General features: G+C 39.2%; 1 protein-coding gene across 6 annotated transcripts in view; it reads right to left on the bottom strand.

Moving 5' to 3' along the window:
• The window catches only part of GRIA3 (glutamate ionotropic receptor AMPA type subunit 3), a 292,905-nt gene that overhangs the window by 142,936 nt on the left and 128,899 nt on the right, over positions 1-21,070 (bottom strand). For all 6 annotated transcript variants that reach the window (XR_006340168.1, XM_043897856.1, XM_043897857.1 and 3 more), the window contains one exon: positions 5,575-5,762. Coding sequence is in view for 5 of the 6 variants with exons in the window: in XM_043897856.1 (XP_043753791.1) it covers positions 5,575-5,762 (188 nt within the window). In the remaining variant the exon portion in view is untranslated. The remainder of the gene's footprint in view (positions 1-5,574; positions 5,763-21,070) is intronic.

Genomic DNA, 21,070 nt, shown 5'->3' with positions numbered 1-21,070 from the left:
TGGCAGTGCTCTAAGTAACCCCAATTGCTAGACATATTTTGGAGTGAGCAATGCATTCTTTGTGTCATAGCCTCACACTTGACAAGGCCCCCTAGTATTGTTTATCTTGTTTAAACTGTTATCTTTAGAATACTGACTTACTAACTTGGTTGTTTCATTTCTTAAAATAACTGTTTTTGAAGTGACTGTCAGAATCAAATGAGAGGAACCTAAGAGACTGACCTGCTTGAGGATTCTATCATTAAGTAGCACTACTTTTCATGAGGAGGTGATTTTAGCTTGAACTATTTCTAGGGGAAATCAGACATTCTATATTTTTTCTGCAAAGCATTTTGAAATGTATTGGTTTGGACTCTACTAAATTTGCATACTCTAGAATTCAAGCAGGAGCTATGCTGAGATTTACCTTTGAGTTATCTATGGGAAAAATAAAAACACAGTAAAGACTGAAGGGGAGGACTTCCCTGGCGGTCCAGTGGTTAACACTCTGTGCCTCCATTGCAGGGGGCTCAGGTTCAATCCCTGGTCAGGGAACTAAGATCCCACGTGCTATGTGGTGTGGCAAAAAAAACAAACAAACAAACTGAGGGCTGATGTTTAAGTCTCTTTAAGGAGACAGCCTTTCTGATATCCAATAAACAGGCAATTAGGAAATATTCTTACCTATTTATTAAAATAAGTCTTCAATAACAGTGGTCCCCAACCTTTTTGGCACCAGGGACCAGTTTTGTGGAAGACAATTTTTCCACAGACTGGGTGGGGTGGGGGAGTGGTTTCAGGATGATTTTCATAAGGAACACGCAACCTAGATCCCTCACATGCACAGTTCAAAGTAGGGTTTGCATTCATATAAGAATCTAATAACACCACTGATCTGACAGGAGGTGACGCTCAGGCGGTAATGTGGGGAGCGGCTGTAAATACAGATGAAGCTTCACTCACTCACCTGCTGCTCACCTCCTGCTGCGTGGCCCAGTTCCTAACTGGCCATGGACTGGTAGCCATCTGTGGTCCAGAGGTTGGGGACTCCTTTTCTGTAAGGATATTTACTTATCCTCACAGAGAATTGACTTGGAATATTTGTATGTTCCTGAAAACAATCTTAAAACTATTCTAGATCTGACTTTTCACTAATTCAGAATAGCCTCACCTCATAGCCCCAGCTGGTAAGATTTTACTCTCCTCCAGTTTCCTCTCTCCTTGTAATGAGTCGTTTCTATGACTGACTCTCTCCCTAGTCTAGTTAAGCTTGTTGGCTCTGGTATTATCCTTAGGCCTCCAAAACAGTTGGTCAGTGCCTTCTTTATGATAACTCTTTATACTTGAGAATGGTGATTAAACTGCTTCCTGGCTCTTTTTCACCAGACTAAACAGCACCAACTCATTTAAAAGTCTTTCCTCATAGGCCCTATTTTCTACTGCTTTAATTGTGTTTTGCTGCACTTCTCTGGATCTTCTCCAATTGCATTGCAATTGTTCTAAGATGTAACCTGATGCATGGGCCTAATCTAGGGGTTGGTATTGGCTACATATTTTTTTAAAATTAATTAATTATTTAATTAATTTATTTTTTCAGTGGGTTTTATCATACATTGACATGAATCAGCAATAGATTTACACGTATTCCCCATCCCGATCCCCCTCCCACCTCCCTCCCCACCCGATTGGCTACATATTTAATAAACAACTTAGAAATTAAATTGTTTAGTGCAGGGGTAAGAGCACTGGACTGGGAGTCAGAAGACTTGAGTTTCACTCTTGCTCCGCCACTTCCTAGGACTGTACAGAGTCCTAGGACAAATGTGATTTGTCCACATTTGGACAAATCATCTAAATATCTCTAAGCATCAATTTATCATCTGTAAATCTGAGATAAACACATCTGCCCTGCCTGCTTCCCATAGTGAGGCTCAACTGAGATAATCTATGTGAAAACACTTTGTTTCGCATCAAAGAACAATGCAAACACTATGTGTTAGGAACTTTTCAGAATGCTTTGCCTATATTTACTCATTAAGGAACAGTTATCACTTGCATTTTACAACCAGGAAATTGAGACACAGAAAGTTAAGTAATTGGCTCCAGGCCACACTGCTAGTGACAGAATCCATGCAGACTGGTTCCAGGGTCCATACTTGGAAACTCCATGCTATGTTGCCTGTCCAAATAAGCATGAAACATCCAACAGAGCCATTCATTTTATGGGGCCTGCCTTTCCAAAGCAGTCCACAGGTAGACACTCCTGGGATGGTAGCTCTGTTCAGTCATGTGTAGATAATTCTATGAGAGGCAACTTTTTCAAAAGTGAGTGTTTAGGTTGGTCATTGAAGTAAGGCAGTGTCTACCAGTGGGGGAGGGACTCATAAACACAATGCAGTAATAGGAATGCTCTAGAAGGTCAGGTCAATGGTTCATTCTTCCTAGGGCATCTAAATCTTCCTGTGGAAAGTACTCTTAATTCTTAGATTCAGGATCTGCAGTTTCTAAATAGTCTCTTTGAGTTCTGATAACCCATCCTGGTTTCAACTATCTCTAGCGTTGTCCGTTTGTATGTTAATTTTTGTAGCTATAAGTTTGGAATGCTTTCCGTATAGATTAATTGTCAAGATGAAATATTAAAGACAGTTATTGTGCACCTAATTGAATTTTGTTTTTCATGCTGTGGTCTGAACAATTGAAAGAGATTAAAAAAAAAAAAAGCTCTTGAGGAAATGTTGGAAGAATTGCAACTTGCCCCATAACTGTTTGAACATTCATAAGAAAAATGAGAACCTATATTATGAAATGGGGAGGTTATACTAGATAGCAATATGTTGAAAATACACTAATATTTGAAAAATTATACCACACTGAAGTCTTTTCATTAACACCCATTGGATATAGAATATAATATGAACTTACTTTATGCCAGAGTCTGGTTTATAGGGAATACGGTTGTAGTGGTTTTATTAATAATAAGCTCCTTCACCTCAAATAGTGGCATGAACAGTCATTTTATGGGAGACTATAGAAATTTCTTTCCATGAAAATAAGCTCAAAGTTTAAAATACCCTTGGAAAATGGGAGCATCTGGGGGGAAAACTTGATACTACTGGAGTTATAAATGTTATCTTTCTAACTAGAATCTGTATAGTGAATTATGATAAGTTTGTCCAGAATGGTTAGGAACTAATCAGAAAAGTGATATCTCTGTATCTTAGTAGTCAATTTAAAATAATGTTTACTCTAAAGAAATGTCATGTTTATTGTTTAATTTAAAGAATTTAGTTTAGTGAGAAATCTATTTTTATATAAAGAAATCAATTTTGGCAAATTCGTGGTATCAAAACCAGCTTGAGCAGAGAGCTACCATCTTAAATCTTTGAGAAAATGTGTACTTTAGTAATCACATCATGTGATTGTAGACACTATTCTGCCTCTTGATGGAAGCATAGCAACATCACAGTACAACTTATTAGAATATACTTGTTCAGTATTCATCCATCCATCTATTCATCCACCCATCCATCTTTCCATCCAACACTACATGCCAGGTACTCAGCTAGACACCAAATATACAGCAGCAAACAAGACAAGCAAGATTCCTATCTCATAGTACTTAATGACTTAGTAGAAATTCCTTAAATGATAAAGAAAGCAATCATGAGTAGATCATTTTGTGACAATTTTTTGAAAGTGGGGAAAAGAATAAGTGAAATTAACTCTCTGGCCTTACTTGAATGTTGTTAAAACTTTTCTTTGAACAATGTTCTCTGAAAAGTTGTATAGAAAGTATTATGAGGGATGCTGTGAATGTGCATCCAGAAGAAAGACAGATAGCAATTGAGACATTATAAGAAAGAACAGGGCTTTCAAATAATGTTAGTTTAGTTTTCCTGAAAATCTTCAGTAACAACAATCATTTTTTCTATAGCATTTTATGCCTTTCAAAGCAATTATACCAACCATGTGAGGAAGAGCATATTTTATTTTCCCCATTATATAGATGAGACAACTGAGGCAGAGATATATTAAATACCCAAGATCCCAGAGCTATATGGAATCACAACTCTATCCACTGCTTTTTCTACTATGTCATGCTGAAAAAACCCCAGATTCCAGTATAAGTTCCTATAACCCCCCAAAGACTTATCAGAATGTAAACTATTCAAGAAACCAAAGTCACTAGTACAAAAGAAGGAAAACAAAGTATGACAAGGCCTCTGCTTTAGGCTATTAAGTAGGTCACCCACTAAAAGGCTATTTTGGTATAAAATTTTAGAGGGCATGGAGTACATATACCAACATCACTGACCTGATTCTTCACTTTCAAGATCTAAGAAAATCAAAGGCAGTTTTTTTTTTCTTTTGGAAGGGAGGGGTGGATCATTTGGGTAGCTTAAGAGAATGTTAGTTGCAAAATTTGATTTAGCCAGGCTAGTGCTCTAGATTTTTTTGTGACGTTGGTTCACTAGAGATGATGGTGTTCCTAAGAAGGGGACAGCTTTCTATCTCTGTGATGGACTGTCGTGCTTCCTTTCTTCCGAACTCATTCCTCTTCTCTCCCCTTCCCTCCTTTTCCTTCTCTTTCTTACCATTTTTTTTTTTACATTCTCTTCTCATGGGGGCATATCTGACAAATTGTTAATATTTAATTTGCTATAAAACAGCTCTCCCAGGCAATGACTGCTCACTGTAATTTCAATCTCCGAAGCTGTTTTGGCCCCTAGGTACACTGGGATCGAATTAGAATGGAAATGTTTCCCTTACAGTTTTGTTTATGGCAGCATGGGCACTTTGTTATTAACTGGCAAATTGAGACTGCTAAAGAAAATAATAAACTTTCACCACATTTCTATTTGACTCTTTACTCCAAACAGAATATCCATCTGGCTTAGGGTGAAACAGTTCTTCTCGTATTTTTCAGTTTTCTATTTAAATATCCAAGATTAATAATGAGTATCTTTTGGCCTATCAAATTGTATTTTTTTCCCCAGTCTGAAGCTTTTTCATTTTCTTCACATTTTAAAAATCATAATCATTTTTTCTCATATGCCACCTTACTTTTAAAATGGTCTTCAATTATATACACACATATTCTCATTCATTCTCTCTTTCTTGTTCTCTGTCTCTCAAACCAGAGGGATATTCTGGAAAAATATCCACAGATTCAAACCTAGTGAATGCTGCTTTGACATTTTGCAACTAAGCCCCTGAAATAAAAACACTACTCTTTCTCCCTGCCTAATCCCTTGTCTGTTCCTTGCTGGGGGGAAGGTGTGGGAAAGGAAGGGGATTACTCTGAAATCTTCAGCTATCTAAGAAACAGAGGTGTGGAAGGGTGTGTTTATCTGATAAGCAGCATTAAATTGCAGAGACTACCAGAATAATCATGCTATGCAATTTTCAACAGCTTAGATTTTCTTTTGTTTCTCTCTCTTCTGCAGCCACTGGGGAGGAAAAAAGGATTAGAGAGAGTATCAAAACTGTTGGCAAGTTTAGTCTGTTGGCTACTTAATTTATTAGCAGATATGGGAACCGCCTCAGGTTGATGATTTAACAGGTTGAAAGGGGTGGAATAAGTCTCAAACCTACCTGTTCCAAAATTGTGTTAATCCTTTCTACCTCGCAGTCAATCAAGTACCGTTTTTCCTGCCTCCTGTCCATTTCTTCAATGATGCGCCTGAATTCTTGGACGTCCTTGATGTTTCCCACAGACCTTGCTGTCACCTGCCAGTTGTTTTGTACTGCTGCTTCCATAATTGCTTGGAGGATGGAAAATCCTGAAAGAAGGGAAAACAGCTATATTGATTATTTTTTCTTTTAAAAATCTTTCTGTAGGTATTAAAGGTTCTAGTGAGGTTTTAGTCACAGTCCATTGGGTTCCCTTGAACCTTATCCCTTGTGGACAGCAGGCTTACTTATAACCTCAGTCTTAACATTTCGGACAGTTGGCATATCTCTATCCTGTTTGAAAAGAAAGAAGATTCAACTTGTGGTGCTAGGCTAGGTGCTTATCAAGTCTGTACTTGAGCAATCACAGCTGAATTATAGTACCTAATTATTTTTATTGACAGGCTTATCAAAATATCTATAGAATGAATGCCAGTAGCTTCTTTCTTATTTCTGGCCACAATCTGTCCTTTCCTTCATCTTCCACATCAACAGTCTTCAGAATTAGAAATAGCTTTAGTAGAGATAGAACCTCATTATAATATGGCTGATCCTTACATGGATATGACTCTCCAACAAAGTACATTATGTCTCCCAAGCAAAATAACTCTCAGAAAACATGACAAAAACAGTCTATAACAAAGATAGCATACTGTTCCTTTGTTCACAGCATTACAAAAGCATTCAATCATATTAAGTCTTCCTGAGTTCTTCCCCTTTCTCAATTCAATTGATTAAAGATTCTCAGTTCTTTTTTAAGCTAATTTATGTCAGACAACTATTAACTACTAACCTTCTGGATCTATGCTGCATGGGAAAGAGAAAAGATCTAATGCTTGAGTTTTGGGTAAACTTTTTAGAATCAGGGTTTGAGAAGCTGGAAAGAACAGTCTGTCTGTCTGAACCACAGAAGAACACAAGGGTTTTGTATGTACTGGTCTTTGAGAGTATTCATATCTCTTAATATTGTATCATGTCTATATTTTTGCTTCTGCATGAATCCATAATCTGAGTATAATTTCATCAGGCATAGACATTATTTGATTGGGATATGGTCAAAAGCAGCTCCTTTTGCTCCATTAAATTGTTTTCCATTTATTTTTAGGTAATGACTAATGGGAGTGGATAATGGGATGATTTGCAAGACCCAAATAATCTGTGACCTAACAATTTGGCTCCAGGAGGAGGAGAGAATGGAGGATAATGGTGCTGCTCTTGGAACACATTCCAGGTTCTGTGCCTCCCCAGGCTCACCCTGTAGTGTAAGCAGGTTATTGTTGGGGATCATCTTCATTGCACCAGAGAAAATGGTATTGACGTTTGGAGAGTGTGCTTCGGGGAGATGGTAGCAGTGACTGAGGCGGTCATGATGACTCTTTTGTGTGCTGGGTGTACTTGGGAAGAAGATCACAAGTGAGACCCAAGCACTTGGTAATTTCCAAATGAGCAATTTTAGCACAGGAGCTCAAAATTACAGATAGGAGTAAATTACCATTGCTTTAAATGTTAATGCTTACTCTTTTTAAACTAACCACATGTATTTATTTCTCAGATTTACATTTTCGTGTGGCTTTTTGATGTGCTCTCTGCTTTAGTGGGAGTTGAGGGCACATGGTGGGCCAAGACATGAGATTAAGAAATAAGCATAGGAAAGAAAAGATTAAAGTGTTGGAATATCTTTCTTCAGAAATGTACAATGAGGCCTCATTATTTTGAATCCCACTAATTAAGAATTTATGAACATTCAGAAAGGACAAGGTTGAATTTTACTTCTGTACTATTTATGAAGAAAGTGTTGGCTGAATAGTACTAGTAATGAAATTACACAGGGTATCTTGCTATATTGAAACTAAACTTTAAAAATATACCCTTTAACAAAGTACAAATTTTTTGTCTGAGTCAAAACCTACATTCTTGTAATCTCTGCTTGCTCATCCTGTTCTACTATTTTGGAACCAAAGAGACAAATTGAACCCCGTTTCCGGGTGATAGTCCTTCACATTTTTAAAAACAGCATATGCCTATATCCCATTATATTTTTTTTCTTCAGGCTAAAAATGCCCCAATCCTTCAACAGTTTCATGATAGGTTCCCTCACTGTTCTGTCTCTCTCCTATGGACATTTGTCAATATTTTATTGATCCTGATAATTCATATGTGATTTGATCAATGTGGATCACTGCTTGCTTTGATATGGGCTATTATTTTAGCACCCTCTCTAATACTTCTAAGTAGCCATATTATTTTGTTAATTAATTTCAAGCTTGAATTCAACTAAAGCATGTCAATTCTCTTTATAAAACCTTTGCTGTATAACAACTCTCCATCCATGCATCAAGACTCATTCCATTCCAACCTGATTTATCTCCCTTTTAAAAAATTCACCCTATCCAAGTCTTTATTTCTCCCCTATTTTCACAGTTGCTCAAATCTGAAAGATGGTTTTATCCACTTATGCAGTACTCTCATTGTTACCTACTCAAGGCAGTTGCACCTGTCTGTCCCTTTTCCTGGCATCCCTTCCTACCTGTAGACCTTTGTGGCTGACTCTCTTTCTCCATGACGCTTCTGCTACTGAGTACTCATACATTCTCCTGAGACGTGTAGATTTAAATCAAGGTAAATCAGTTACAAGCTGTGGATAAACCAATTTGAAGAGCTGTACAATAGGCATTTAAAAATTCAAAATAGAACTGGATAAATAAAGCATAGTACATAACCATGGAATACTATACTACTGTTAAAGAGATAGCTCAATCTCTATATAACAAAAAGAAAATTTTCTGCAATATACTATTCCATAGGAAAAAGCTGCAAAATAGCATTTGTAGTGTAGTTCCATTTCTGTAAAAAAAAAAAAAAAATCTGAAGTGTATAGAAAAAAATTCGAAGGAATTGGCAGTAGTTATCTTGGAGGTGTAGAATTACCAAGAACTTCTACTTGCACTGTCATTTATTTATGTAATGTTTGACTTTTTTACAAGAAGCAGGTATTATTTTCTGTAAGTACAAAAACAATAAAGATTAAAAAATACAACCCATGCTGTCCGCTCAGAGCATAAGCTCCTGGAAGACATGGATGACAAATGAGTGCTGCTCTATATGCTGCCTGCTGCCACAAATGCAAAGGCGCTTAATAAACACTGATTTTATAGATGTTTTTATACTTTTGTTCTCTGAACCATGTGGATGCATCACCTATTCAAAAATTAAATAGAAAAAGCAGACTGATTTCTCAATGAGCTTGGGTCTGGGGCCTTCTGGGCTATGAGCCTCGCTCACATTTCTGAGCAAGTCAGAACTGTGGCTTAACTCTGTAGTATCTTCTCACCTTGCAGAGTTTCTTTGTGTCTGCGAGCATGTGTGGCTGTGTACTCAACAACTCTGGGGGGAACGGTCACCTTAGTGCAGGACATGTCAGTGAGCAATCCACCAAAAAACAAAGCACTTTCATTTGTTTTCGTACCTAATTTGTTATAGCTTGACTGTTTCCTATTACAGCTGACCAAAGACAGTAAATGTGAGTTTGAGGGAGGAAAAAAAGAAAAAAGAAAAGTTTGGAGGCAGGGCAGAAGCAGGCATCAGAGATTGTAGGAGGTGAGGTGCGTATAACAAAAGCCTTGGCTTTGTAAAAATAATTCTGCTGTTTTAGCAGCTTCAGAATTGTCCTCCACTGTGTGTGAGCTTTAATGTGCTCAACTTTGCAATACTGAAAGCTACTTTTATTTGAGCAGGAAATTCTCTCATCCTGATTCCAAACCGCTGCTGCTGTCCAACTTCTGTTTCTTCTTTGGTTTAAAGAATGAGAGCTACCACATAGGTAACTGGCTGAAGGATAGATTGCTTGCCATTTGCATTCAACCAAGATAACACAGACTTCCCTGGTAGCATAGTTGGTAAAGAATCTGCCTGCAGTGTAGTGTAGGAAACCCAGGTTCGATCCCTGGGTCAGAAAGATCCCTTGGAGAAGGAAATGGCAACTCACTCCAGTATTCTTTTCTTGCCTGGAGAATTCCATGGATAGAGGGGCCTGGCAGGCTGCAGTCCATGGGGTCACAAAGAGTTGGGCACAACTGCGCAGCTAACATTTCCACACTTTCCAGATAACACAGGAACATAACAATAGAGGGGTGCCACAGTGATTGTGGATGAAGAGTTGGGCCACAGCTATGACCAATCCAATCCCGCTGGAGCGGTTGTTGGGCTACTCTTGCTAAACGAGGAAGTTGTCTTGGTAAAGGCTCTACCATCCAGATTCCCCTTCAGCCAAAGGGCTTACACCTTCAGACTCTGGGAAAGTTGTTTCCTGAAGAGAGTTGCCTAGCTTAAAGTAATACTTCCTTCCCAGGGAAACCTGCATCCAGTCACTGGTTGTTATGGGGAATCAAGGCATAACCCTTTCACTCCAAATTGTTGTTGTTCAGTCGCTAAGTTGTATCTGACTCTCTGCGACCCCATGGACTGCAGCACGCCAGGCTCCTCTGTCCTCCACTATCTCCTGGGGCTTGCTCAAACTCATGTCCGTTGAGTCGGTGTTGCCATCCAACCATCTCATCCTCTGCTGCCCCCATTGCTTTTTGCCCTCAATCTTTCCCAGCATCGGGGTCTTTTCCAATGAGTCAGCTCTTCAAATCAGGTGACCAAAGACCAAAGTATTGGAGCTTCAGATTCAGCATCAGTCCTTCCAATGAATAATTAGGGCTGATTTCCTTTGGGATTGAGTTTGGATCTTCTTACAGTCCAAGGGACTCTCAAGGGTCTTCTCCAACAACACAGTTCAAAAGCATCAATTCTTCGGCACTCAGCCTTCTTTATGGTCCAGTTCTCACACCCATACATGACTATTAGAAAAAAACATAGCTTTGACTAGATGGACTTTGTCGACAAATGATGCCTCTGCTTTTGGATAGACTGTCTGGGTTTGTCATAGCTTTCCTTCCATGGAGCAAGGGTCTTTTAATTTCATGTCTGCAGTCACCATCCACAGTGATTTTGGAGCCCAGGAAAGTAAAATCTGTCACTGCTTCCACTTTTCCCCCTATTTGCCATGAAGTGATGGGACCAGATGCCATGATCTTAGTTTCTTGAATGTTGAGTTTTAAGCCAGCTTTTTCACTCTCCTTTTTCACTTTCATCAAGAGGCTCTTTAGTTCCTCTTTTCTTTCTGCCATTAGGGTAGTGTCATCTGCATATATGAGGCTATTGATATTTTCTCCCAGCAATCTTGATTCCAGCTTGAGCTTCATCTAACCCAGCGTTTCTCATGATGCACTCTGCATGTAAGTTAAATAAGCAGGGTGACAATATACAGCCTTGACGTACTCCTTTCCCAGTTTTGAACCAGTGCATTATTCCATGTCCAGTTCTAACTGTTGCTTCTTGACCTGCGTACAGGTTTCTCAGGAGGCAGGTAAGGTGGTCTGGTATTCCCATCTAAGAATTTTCCACACAGTTGGAATCCACACAGTCAAAGGCTTTGGTGTAGTCAATAAAGCAGAAGTAGATATTTTCACTCCAAATAGGGTAACTCTAATGGGTCACCCCCACTTCAGGGTTATGTGAAGGATGGGTTGAGGCCTTGTTATGATTGTACAGCCTATCTTCTTGTGCTCAAAGCTGCTTCCTTCTTTTCTTCCCACGAGTGTTTTTTTTTTTTTAAATTTTGATTTTATTGGAGTCGAGTTGATTCACAATGTTGTGTTAGTGTCAGGTGTACCGCAAAGTGATTCAGTGAATATATATATATTTTTAATATATACATATATTTATTCTTTTTTAGATTCTTTTCTCATATAGTTTATCACAGAATAATGAGTAGAGTTCCCTGTGTTATACAGTATGTCCTTGTTGGTTCCCACAAGTGTTTTTAATGAAAGTACTCTGCAATAAAATTTTGCATGCAAATTTCCATCTCAGAATCTGCTCCTAGGGAATTCAATCTGTGACTGTTACATTGACCTTGTGACAGGAATGACAGCAGATAAAAAAAATCTCAAATCTACAATTGTCAAAATCATTTTCACAAGGGGAATGAAGGGCAGGATTTTGTTCAATGTACAAAATGAAAAGCTACTCTACGCTGAACAATTTTAGTATTTGATCTGAAAACACAAAAGAATAAAAAATAAGATACGACATATGGATGTCGGTAATGAAGACACCCAAGGAAATAGAGCTGGGGATAATTTTCTCCTTTCTGCTTTACATATTTCAGCATGGGCTGGCAACACCTGTTGTTGCTCATGAACCTGTCCCAGGTCTTTCCAAGCCACACCATCTGTACTTCTGACATGGTGTCTAGCAGTCCCCAGATGATGGGGTGGGGAGGGGGCTCTAATATTGACAAATGGGCTCCACACAAATTCTGACATTTATAGCATTCTGTGCCTGGTGCAGATTTTCAGGGAATTTCCCATAATGCTCCCAAAGGGACTGCTGACCCCCTAGAAATGTTCTGTGTGTTAGTTGCTCAGTCATGTGTGACTCTTTGCGACCCCATAGACTGTAACTGGCCAGGCTCCTCTGTTCATGGAATTCTCCAGGCAAGAATACTGGAGTAGGTTGCCATTCCCTTCTCCAGGGGATTTTCCTGACCCAGGGATCGAACCTGGCTCTCCTGAAAGGCAGGCAGATTCTTTACCATCTGAGCCATCAGGGATCTAGAGAGGAAAATTGATCTTCCCCAGAGGGTGATTCAATATTTGTCCATTGGACTGTGCTGGAAACTGCCTTTTCAGGTTGAAAAAGAAAGACTTAAAATGGCCCATGAAAATTCTTGTGGTTTGCATTTTCCACTCATTACATTTCCACACATTACAAGCTAGAAGGACTCTTACAGATGATTTAGAGAACTCATAGAAAAAATTTAAAGCTCTGGAACTCTTTTTCCAAATGAAAATTTTATGGAAGCCCAACCTATAAGACAGATAGAAGTGGAGCTGCTCTGGTTTGGAGTGGTGGTGTTTAGAGAGAAGTGACTTGCCCAAGATCACATAGCTGGTATAAAGTCAGAAGCAAGACTAGAACCTAAGTCAGCAGGGCCGGTAGTAGAGTGAAGCCAGAGAAGCAGCTAGGGCACAAGGGTTTTTAATTTTGGTTTGTCTTTTTTTTCAATTGTCTTGAGGTATAATTGACACATAGAAAGTATATATATTTAAGGTATACAGCTGGATATTTTGATATACGTTTATGATGTGAAGTGATCAGCACAGTCAAACTAATGAATACATCTGTCATCTGACTTAGTTACCATTTTAGTTCTTTTGTGTGTGTGTGGTGAGATCACTTAATATTTACCCTCAGCAAATGCCAAGTGTACAATACAGTCTTGCTTACTATAGTCACCAGAAGTATTGTTAACAGTAGTTAAGGTACACCACCATGTACCTTAGATCTCCAGAACTTATTCACTTTGCATAACTGACCAACATCTCCTCACTTCCCCCACCCCCTAAAAAGCTACTTTCTGAGAGTTGTCCAAATGTATTCTCACTTGCCTCACCCTAGTCCTGGCCCTAGAAGCAAGTGCCTTCACTTCCAATTTAGTGCTCTTTCAAGTACATTATGCTGCCAAGCCTACTTGATAGGTCTTGTTTATAGATGCCCTTGGCAGTGTTATAAAGTGGATAGAGCCCTTCCATCTTCTTGACGTCACACAAGATCTTGATGTTGCCTGTCCAGTAGCCAAACTGGACCTATCACCACCACTCCTGGCCTTTTCTTTCCTCCTTCCCCACGTCAAAACACCTTTGTCCTATGTCCCTGTCTCTCAGCATTCTGTCCTTTCCTAGGTGCCGGCATAAAAATGGCTAATGGAGTAATGTGTTACCCTTCCAACTAACACAGGTGCCTTTTAGCAGTGGCCTTAACACAGGTGAATTTGGAAGGAAAGGAAAAGAGGATGTTGAGCCTTGTTTTGGGATCTGCCCATCTCCTGGGGTCATGCAGATAATGAATGTGGAAGTTGGTGATGTGGGAGCTGTGATCTTTAGGCTACGGCATTTAACAAATGAACAGCTGGTACCTTGTGGGTATCTCAGAGGCCAGTAGTGTAAAAAGATCCTCTGAGGGTCAGTTTCAATCCTTCCTATCTTGCTCAACTGAATTCAGCTTAAGAAAGCATTACTTTATTTTTCTGTGTCTTCACTTACCTCTGGGTTTCTCAACTCTGGTTGTGCATTATCATCACCTTGAAAGTGAAAGCGTGAGCCGCTCAGTCATGTCTGACTCTGAGACCCCCTGGACTGTAGCCCACCAGGCTCCTCTGTCCATGGAATTCTCCAAGCAAGAGTACTGCAGTGGGTTGCCATTTCCTTCTCCAGGGGACCTCCCCGACCCAGGGATTGAACCCAGGTCTCCTGCATTGCAGGCAGACTTTTTTCTTTTTCTTTCTTTTCTTTTCTTTTTTTTACTGTCTGAGCCACTAAGAAAGCTCCTATAATCACCTTGGAAACTTTAAAATATTGATGTCCAAGCTTTGCTCTGGACGAATTAAATCAGAATCACTGGAAGTGATTTCCAGCTTTGTTTTATTTTAAACTTCGTGGGTAATTCTCATGTACAACCAGAGTTGAGAACAACTGACCTGTTGTAATGGCTACCGAATACAAATGAGGTTTATGGAAGCAGGACTCTTTTCTTAGGTGTCTTTCATTACTGGCAATAAAGTTCTTGTTAAGAAAAGCATGATCCAAGAAGGGCTAATCGTCATCATTTTAGTTGCTAAGTCATGTCTGATTCTTTTGAGACCCCATGGACTATAGCCCTGCAGACTCCTCTGTCCATGGGATTTCCCAGGCAAAAATACTGGAGTGGGTTGCCATTTTCTTCTCCAGGGGATCTTCCCGACTCAGGGATTGAACCCACGTCTCCTGCATTGCAGGTGGATTCTTTACCACTGAGCCACCCCAGAAGTCTATGTATATATATATATATACTGCTGCTAAGTTGCTTCAGTCATGTCTGACTCTGTGTGACCCCATAGACGGCAGCCTACCAGGCTCCTCCGTCCCTGGGATTCTCCAGGCAAGAACACTGGAGTGGGTTGCCATTTCCTTCTCCAATGCATGAAAGTGAAAAGTGAAAGGGAAGTCACTCAGTCATGTCCGACTCTTCGCGACCCCATGGACTGCAGCCTACCAGGCTTCTCCGTCCATGGGATTTTCCAGGCAAGAGTAGTGGAGTGGGTTGCCATTGCCTTCTCCGATATATGTATATATATAATATATATAAAATCCAGAATTAAGCAGACAAAGGCACAGAGGCTGAGGGAAGGGTTGTAAATTGCTTTTTCCTGTGGTAGATGAGGAACCTGGGAACATTGTGTCATTGTGTGGGAAGTAGACTCTAATGGACTCAAAGCACTTTACAAATGTCTTTTTTCTTCTGAGGTAGCATCTGTGTTTTTCTAAGTACAAAATTAACACATGCTTAATTTGGACATTTGAGAAGACACAAAGATGAAAAAATAAAAGTATGGGTGACTCTACAGCTCAGAGATAACCACTATTAGCATTGGTGTATTTCTTTCCATTTGCTTAGATATAAATATTCTGTAGAATTTTTATTTTAGTAAAATGGATTGAACAATTTGTGTCCTATCTTTTAAAAACTTTAACATATCATGGACATTTTCTTATGTTATTAAATGTTTCAAATCATAATTTTAATGGCTATACAATATTCTATCCATTAGACATACTGTAATTTATTTAACCATTCCCCAACATGAAGACCTCAGCTATTTCTAATCTCTACCTATTGTGAATAATGCTGTGATGAAAACACTCATACACATCTCTAATTATTAATGTTTCCATAGGAGAAATGTCTAGAGGAAGGGATGTCAGGCCAAATATTTGTGAACATGTTCAGTGCTTTAGATACATATTGCCAATTTGCCCTCCAGAAAGGTCATATCATTTTCTTTTCCCATCAGCAGAATATGAGAGCACTTATCTCTCTGCCCGTTGCCTAGCATTGAATAATATATTTGCCCATTTGATAGGGGAATATAAGAAAGTTATTTTCTGCTAGCGTTTCATTTATTGTTAGAAAAGTTAGTGACTTTTCACTTTTTGTGTCCATGTTTATGCTTTATCTTGAGAATTTCCTATCTATTTTCTTTGTTCAGATTTCTATTGTGATATTACTTTTTCTTATTGATTCATAAGGATTTTTATACATTAATGACATTGTGTCTGTAATATGTGTCACAGATATTTTAATTCAGCTTATTTGACATTTAATACTGTCTGTGATATATTTTAATTAACAGAAATTTGACATTTTGTGAAATTAATATTCTTATTTATCCAAAAATTACGTGAGATAAAAGGAGACAAATGAAAGTTTATTCTCCTGCTCTTATTTGAGTGCTCACCTGGGCTTGGAACCCAAGCATTATGCAAATCATTCTCTCAATTTCTTACAACTTCTTTGGTATCCATGGAATTTCAGACAACTTTCTCTTGTATATGGTGGCAAAGTAAGTGAATGGGAGAAGCTACATATGAAATCTGAAGGTGATGCTGAGATACAAGTGAAGAATAGAAAAAGAGGCAGAGGAAAGAGAGATGATGAACCCAATTCAGTTATTTCATGTTAAGTTTTGCCATATCTAAGAAACCTGATATTCAAAAGTCTGAACTCAAATCCAATACTTCAGGATGTGACTATTCCTATTATCAATACAAAGGGTACTTTTCTTTAAAAAGAATTAATGGAAAGATGCCCATAGCATACTTTTTTTAATTAAAAAAAATCTAATTGCATTTCTATATACTACCAACAGATAATGTTAATATAAGTGTAAACATTAAAACTTACAGTAGCATAAAGCAAAGTAATACAATTGACAAAAATAGGCAAAATCTTTTCACTAAAAGCACGTCACAGAGATAAAGAACAAATTGACAGAGGCCTTTCCTTTATTTTTCAAAGCAAATCAGGTAATCAAAAATGCCTTTAGATTTGAAATGAGGGCTGATTCTCAAGCAAAGCTCTTCTCCTTTATTAAATCAAGAATAGAAGGCCTGGGTCCAGTGTGTAGTGCATAAAGACAAAATTCTGATTCCCTTCCAAATAAAATTCTTTTTTAAAAATTAATTTTTACTGGAGTATAGTTGCTTTACAACGTTGTGTTAGTTTCTAATGTACAGCAAAGTGAATTAACTTTATGTACACATCCCTTAGCACATTTGAACCCACATTTTGTTCTTTTGTTTTTGCTTTAACCTGATTTAATCATATTTGATCTCCACAAGAATATAGATAGTGATTGTCTAAATTTGAGATGCTAGAGCACAAACACTTCTGTGTGTGAGGAGTTTGAGATGGGAAGATCAAGGACCCCTCTGTGTTTGCATGTGGATGTCAGTCTGTGGGTTTTATGGAACGGGATAAGAAACAAACATTCACCGACACCCAGCCCAATTTACCCAAGGCAAATTAAGATTTCCCTGAGGTCTTCATTCCTCATAATTGTGTTTGCTTAAGTTTCCCTTTAATTATGCACTGACCCTCAGCAAATCTTCTCTTCCTTCAGCTGCTTTATTAGGATGGGACCTTAGCTAATTTGTAGAGTCAGTGAACAGAAGGTGCCCCTGGTGTCCCAGTTCTGTGTCCTTTTCCTCTCCCCCAATACAATTCCTCCTTCATTCTAAATCCTTTCCTTTTCTCAGACTAGACTGTTCATGAGTGATTAAAGCTTCAATTGTGAGCCTCTCCATGAAGAAGCTATGTTTTATTTTTTAAATATTTATCTATTTGGCTGTGCTGGATCTTAGTTATAGCACACAGGATCTTTTGTTCATTGTGGCATGCAGAATCTTTTTAGTTGTGGCATGCAAACTCTTAGTTGTGGCATGTGGGATCTAGTTCCCTTACCAGGGATTGAACCCAGGACCGCTGCATTGGGAGCTTGGAGTCTTAGGCTCTGGACCACCAGGGAAGTCCCAAGAAGTTACGTTTTGAATTAGGATCAAAACCCTAAAGCAAAAGGGCAACCATTATAGAAGAAATTGTAGACAACAATTTGGTGGGAGAGTATTGTTTGAGGTATTCCTGATATCCAAATATCCCACAGAGGAGGCCATTCCCAACTACTTGTCAAGTTTAAAGTTGGCCCTGAAGCTAGCAATGCATATAATCCTGCATGTTCCATTTTTCTTTTTCATCCAGTTCTTCGTTATGAACTTTCTCTTCCTGCTGGTGAATTATGTAGCCCCAATCTCCATACCAGAAACTGAGAAAGTATGCCCAAATAGTTATGTTGGTTTCACTGAGTAAAAGTAAGCCTGTTTTGCACTGTCAGCTGAAAGGAAATTTAGAAGACCATCTGGAGTAGATTTGCTTAAGGTCTGGGAAAAGTACAATAGGCAAGCCTTCTGATCCTCAACCATACGAGGTCTGATATAAAAAAGCAAAGAATAAATAAACAACAAGGTCTTATTGTGTAGCACAGGGAACTATATTCAATATCCTGTGATTAAACCAAGATGGAAAAGAATATGAAAAAGAATATTGTGCTCAGTTGTGTCTGACTCTGCGACCCCATGGACTGTAGCCCTCCAGGCTTCTCTGTCCATGGGATTCTCCAGGCAAGAATACTGGAGTGGGTAGCGTTTCCCTTCTTCAGGGGATCTTCCCAACCCAGGGATAAAACCCAGGTCTCCCACTTTGCAGGTGGATTCTTTACTGTCTGAGCCACTAGGGAAGCCCAAGAATACTGGAGTGGCTAATCTTTCCCTTCTCTGGGGGAGCTTCCTGATCCAGGAATTGAACCAGGGTCTCCTGCATTGCAGGCAGATTCTTTACCAGCTGAGCTATCAGGGGAGCCCAAAAAAGAATATATGTATAGCTGAATCACTTTACTGCACTGCAGAAATTAACACACCATTGTAAATCAACAATACTTCAATAAATTGTTTTTTTAAAGAATAAAAACAACTGAGTGTAGATGAAAGGGGCTGCTACAGTGCTTGTGCACAAATCCTTCATGTTTCTATTTGATAGGTAGATAATTGCCCTGGGATAGGCTGCCTGCAGTGCAAACTCACAGAGGGTACGAGTCATCTCGAAGTTTCTCTGTGGACTGCCGCACACTTAATAGATGTCACGGGATGATTGATCATGCCCATTAATAGGGTTTCTTATATAACATTTCCTCACTTGGCTTTTAATCCCCTTGAAATCCATGATTTCCAGCACTGATCACATGACGGAATCTGGCAGCCAAACAAGTGGTGAGCAGTTTGAGTATTAGCAGGTACTTTATGGGCATCTGCAGGAGAGAACTGACTGTAGATCTCAACCAAAGAATGCAGTTGCCAGCTCTGGTTTTGTGGCGGTGGGAGAAGGCTTCATGCATTTGGCTAAAAACGCCCCCTGCCATGCAGCACTGCTTGGTAAGCAGCCTTCTAAAAAGGGGCTCCGTTTATAGGTTGGGGAAGAAATGCTACCAGTCAGCCACACTACCTTCTTCCCAGGTCTGAGTTATTCCAATAAGCACCAAGTGGCCACAGTTATGAAGACGGCCCCTCACCCTGCTACCCATCCTCCAGCAGGGGAGAGCTTTGAGTCAGTTCCCAGAAGTGGGTATATTTTGCATTGAGCTTTCACATCCTGGGCTTCCCTTTGTACATAATAATTTACATTTGTGGCCTGTGAAATGAAATGACCCAGCTGGAACTTGAGTTCAGAAAATATGTCCTTGCTTTCCATTAAGCAAAAGACTTCCTATTAGGAAAGTGACTTACCTGGAAACATCCTTCAGTATTCTCAAGTTTGAGAAAGCAAGGCCAAACCAAACCTCTCAATGTTGGGCGGGGGGGAGGTATGGATGATGGCTAGCAGAGGGAAGGAAAAGAAGTGGAAAGTTGGGGTCAAGGATGGAAGGGGGAATGAGATAGGTGGGGAATGTGGTGTGGACATGTACACACCACTACATTTAAAATGGATAACCAACAAGGACCTGCTATATAGCACAGGAGACTCTGCTCAGTGTTATGCATCAGTCCAAATGGGAAAATAATTTGAAAAAGGGTAGATACTCGTATATGTATAACTGAATCACTTTGCTGTACACCCAAAAATAATGCAACAAAGTTAATTACCTATACTGCAATATAAAATAAAAAGAAAAAAGAAAAAAAAAGACAAAATGGGTCTGGATCTGATTGCAAAGGACCGTAGCTAATCCTGCCTGCTGGAGTGCTGAGACTTCTTGATCCTGATACAATTGGAAGGCTGTCAAAGGTAATATTAAGGGCAAGATTTTGCCTAGAGGATACAGAAGGATGACTATATACAGTCCTGAAGGACAATGGAGAACATGCTTTTCACTTGAGGAAAAAAAAGTTTCCTTTGACTTAATACTGTAGTCTAAAAACTGTTTGGGAAACGCTCAAAGTGGGATGTGCAAAACTTACAAGGTAAATAAGAATTTTCATGTGCCCTCCCCCATACTAAAAAAAGAAGCATACATATAAAGATATCACCAAGATCAACTCATTTTGATTGTTTTCTTTCAATTGAGCTTTTCCAATGGGGATCTGAGAGTGGATTTAGAAGTATGGAGGAGGTTGCAGGACTTGGGCTCCAGGAGGAGTGACTGAATCTTGCCTAAGCTGCAGAGAAGTTAGGTGGCTTTAGGTTTCCAGAATTCTCCTACGTCTTTTAGAATTCTCAAACATGACAGCCAGAATTTAGCGATGGTCCCAATCTCTGCATTGTACGAAAGAGAAGCTGAAGAAAATGGTTTAGCCAGGTGTAGATCCCAACTTGAACATAACCACAACCCTTTTCATGTTTTAGCTTTCAGTATTAAGGTAAAATGATGTTTCTGTTGTGTTTTCTCAACAAAGATTCATTTTGGTATTGAGTAAAAGCTAAAATCCAACAAGAAAATCGTTATGAATAGCCCTTGTAGATTTGCCTACAAGACTTCTGTGACCTCTTTAAGGGCTCTGCTTCTTCACTGAACACTTTTGCATGGAGGAGCCAAGATTCCACAAGAAAGTTAGAGTGTTAGAGCACATCTTCCCCCTCAAATTTGGCTGGGATTCCCATTTCCTGCTGGGGCAGAAAATGTAATCTATACAGGCTTCAAACCCCTGGCTTAGCTCATCCTCATCAGAGCATGGCCTTCACCAGCAACTTCAATTTTCAATGATGAACTCTGGCTGTTCTAGACACCTAGAAAACCCTCCTTCCCACCCCATACACCCTTTACCTTAACCATTCATTAAAACTTAGCTCAAAGCACATCTCACCAAACAGGTCATCAGATTGAAATGGAGGGAAATGAAGGTTCCAAGCTCTCACACCCATTTTCTATTGGCTTGAGAAACTTAGGGTACAGGAGGTGACCACTATCTCTCAGAGATGATGGTATGATGCCTTTAAATCATTGTTCAAA

This window comes from Cervus elaphus, chromosome X (genome assembly GCF_910594005.1).
Source record: "Cervus elaphus chromosome X, mCerEla1.1, whole genome shotgun sequence".
NCBI classification, from domain to species: domain Eukaryota; kingdom Metazoa; phylum Chordata; class Mammalia; order Artiodactyla; family Cervidae; genus Cervus; species Cervus elaphus.
This window is presented reverse-complemented; position numbering and strand designations above follow the sequence as displayed.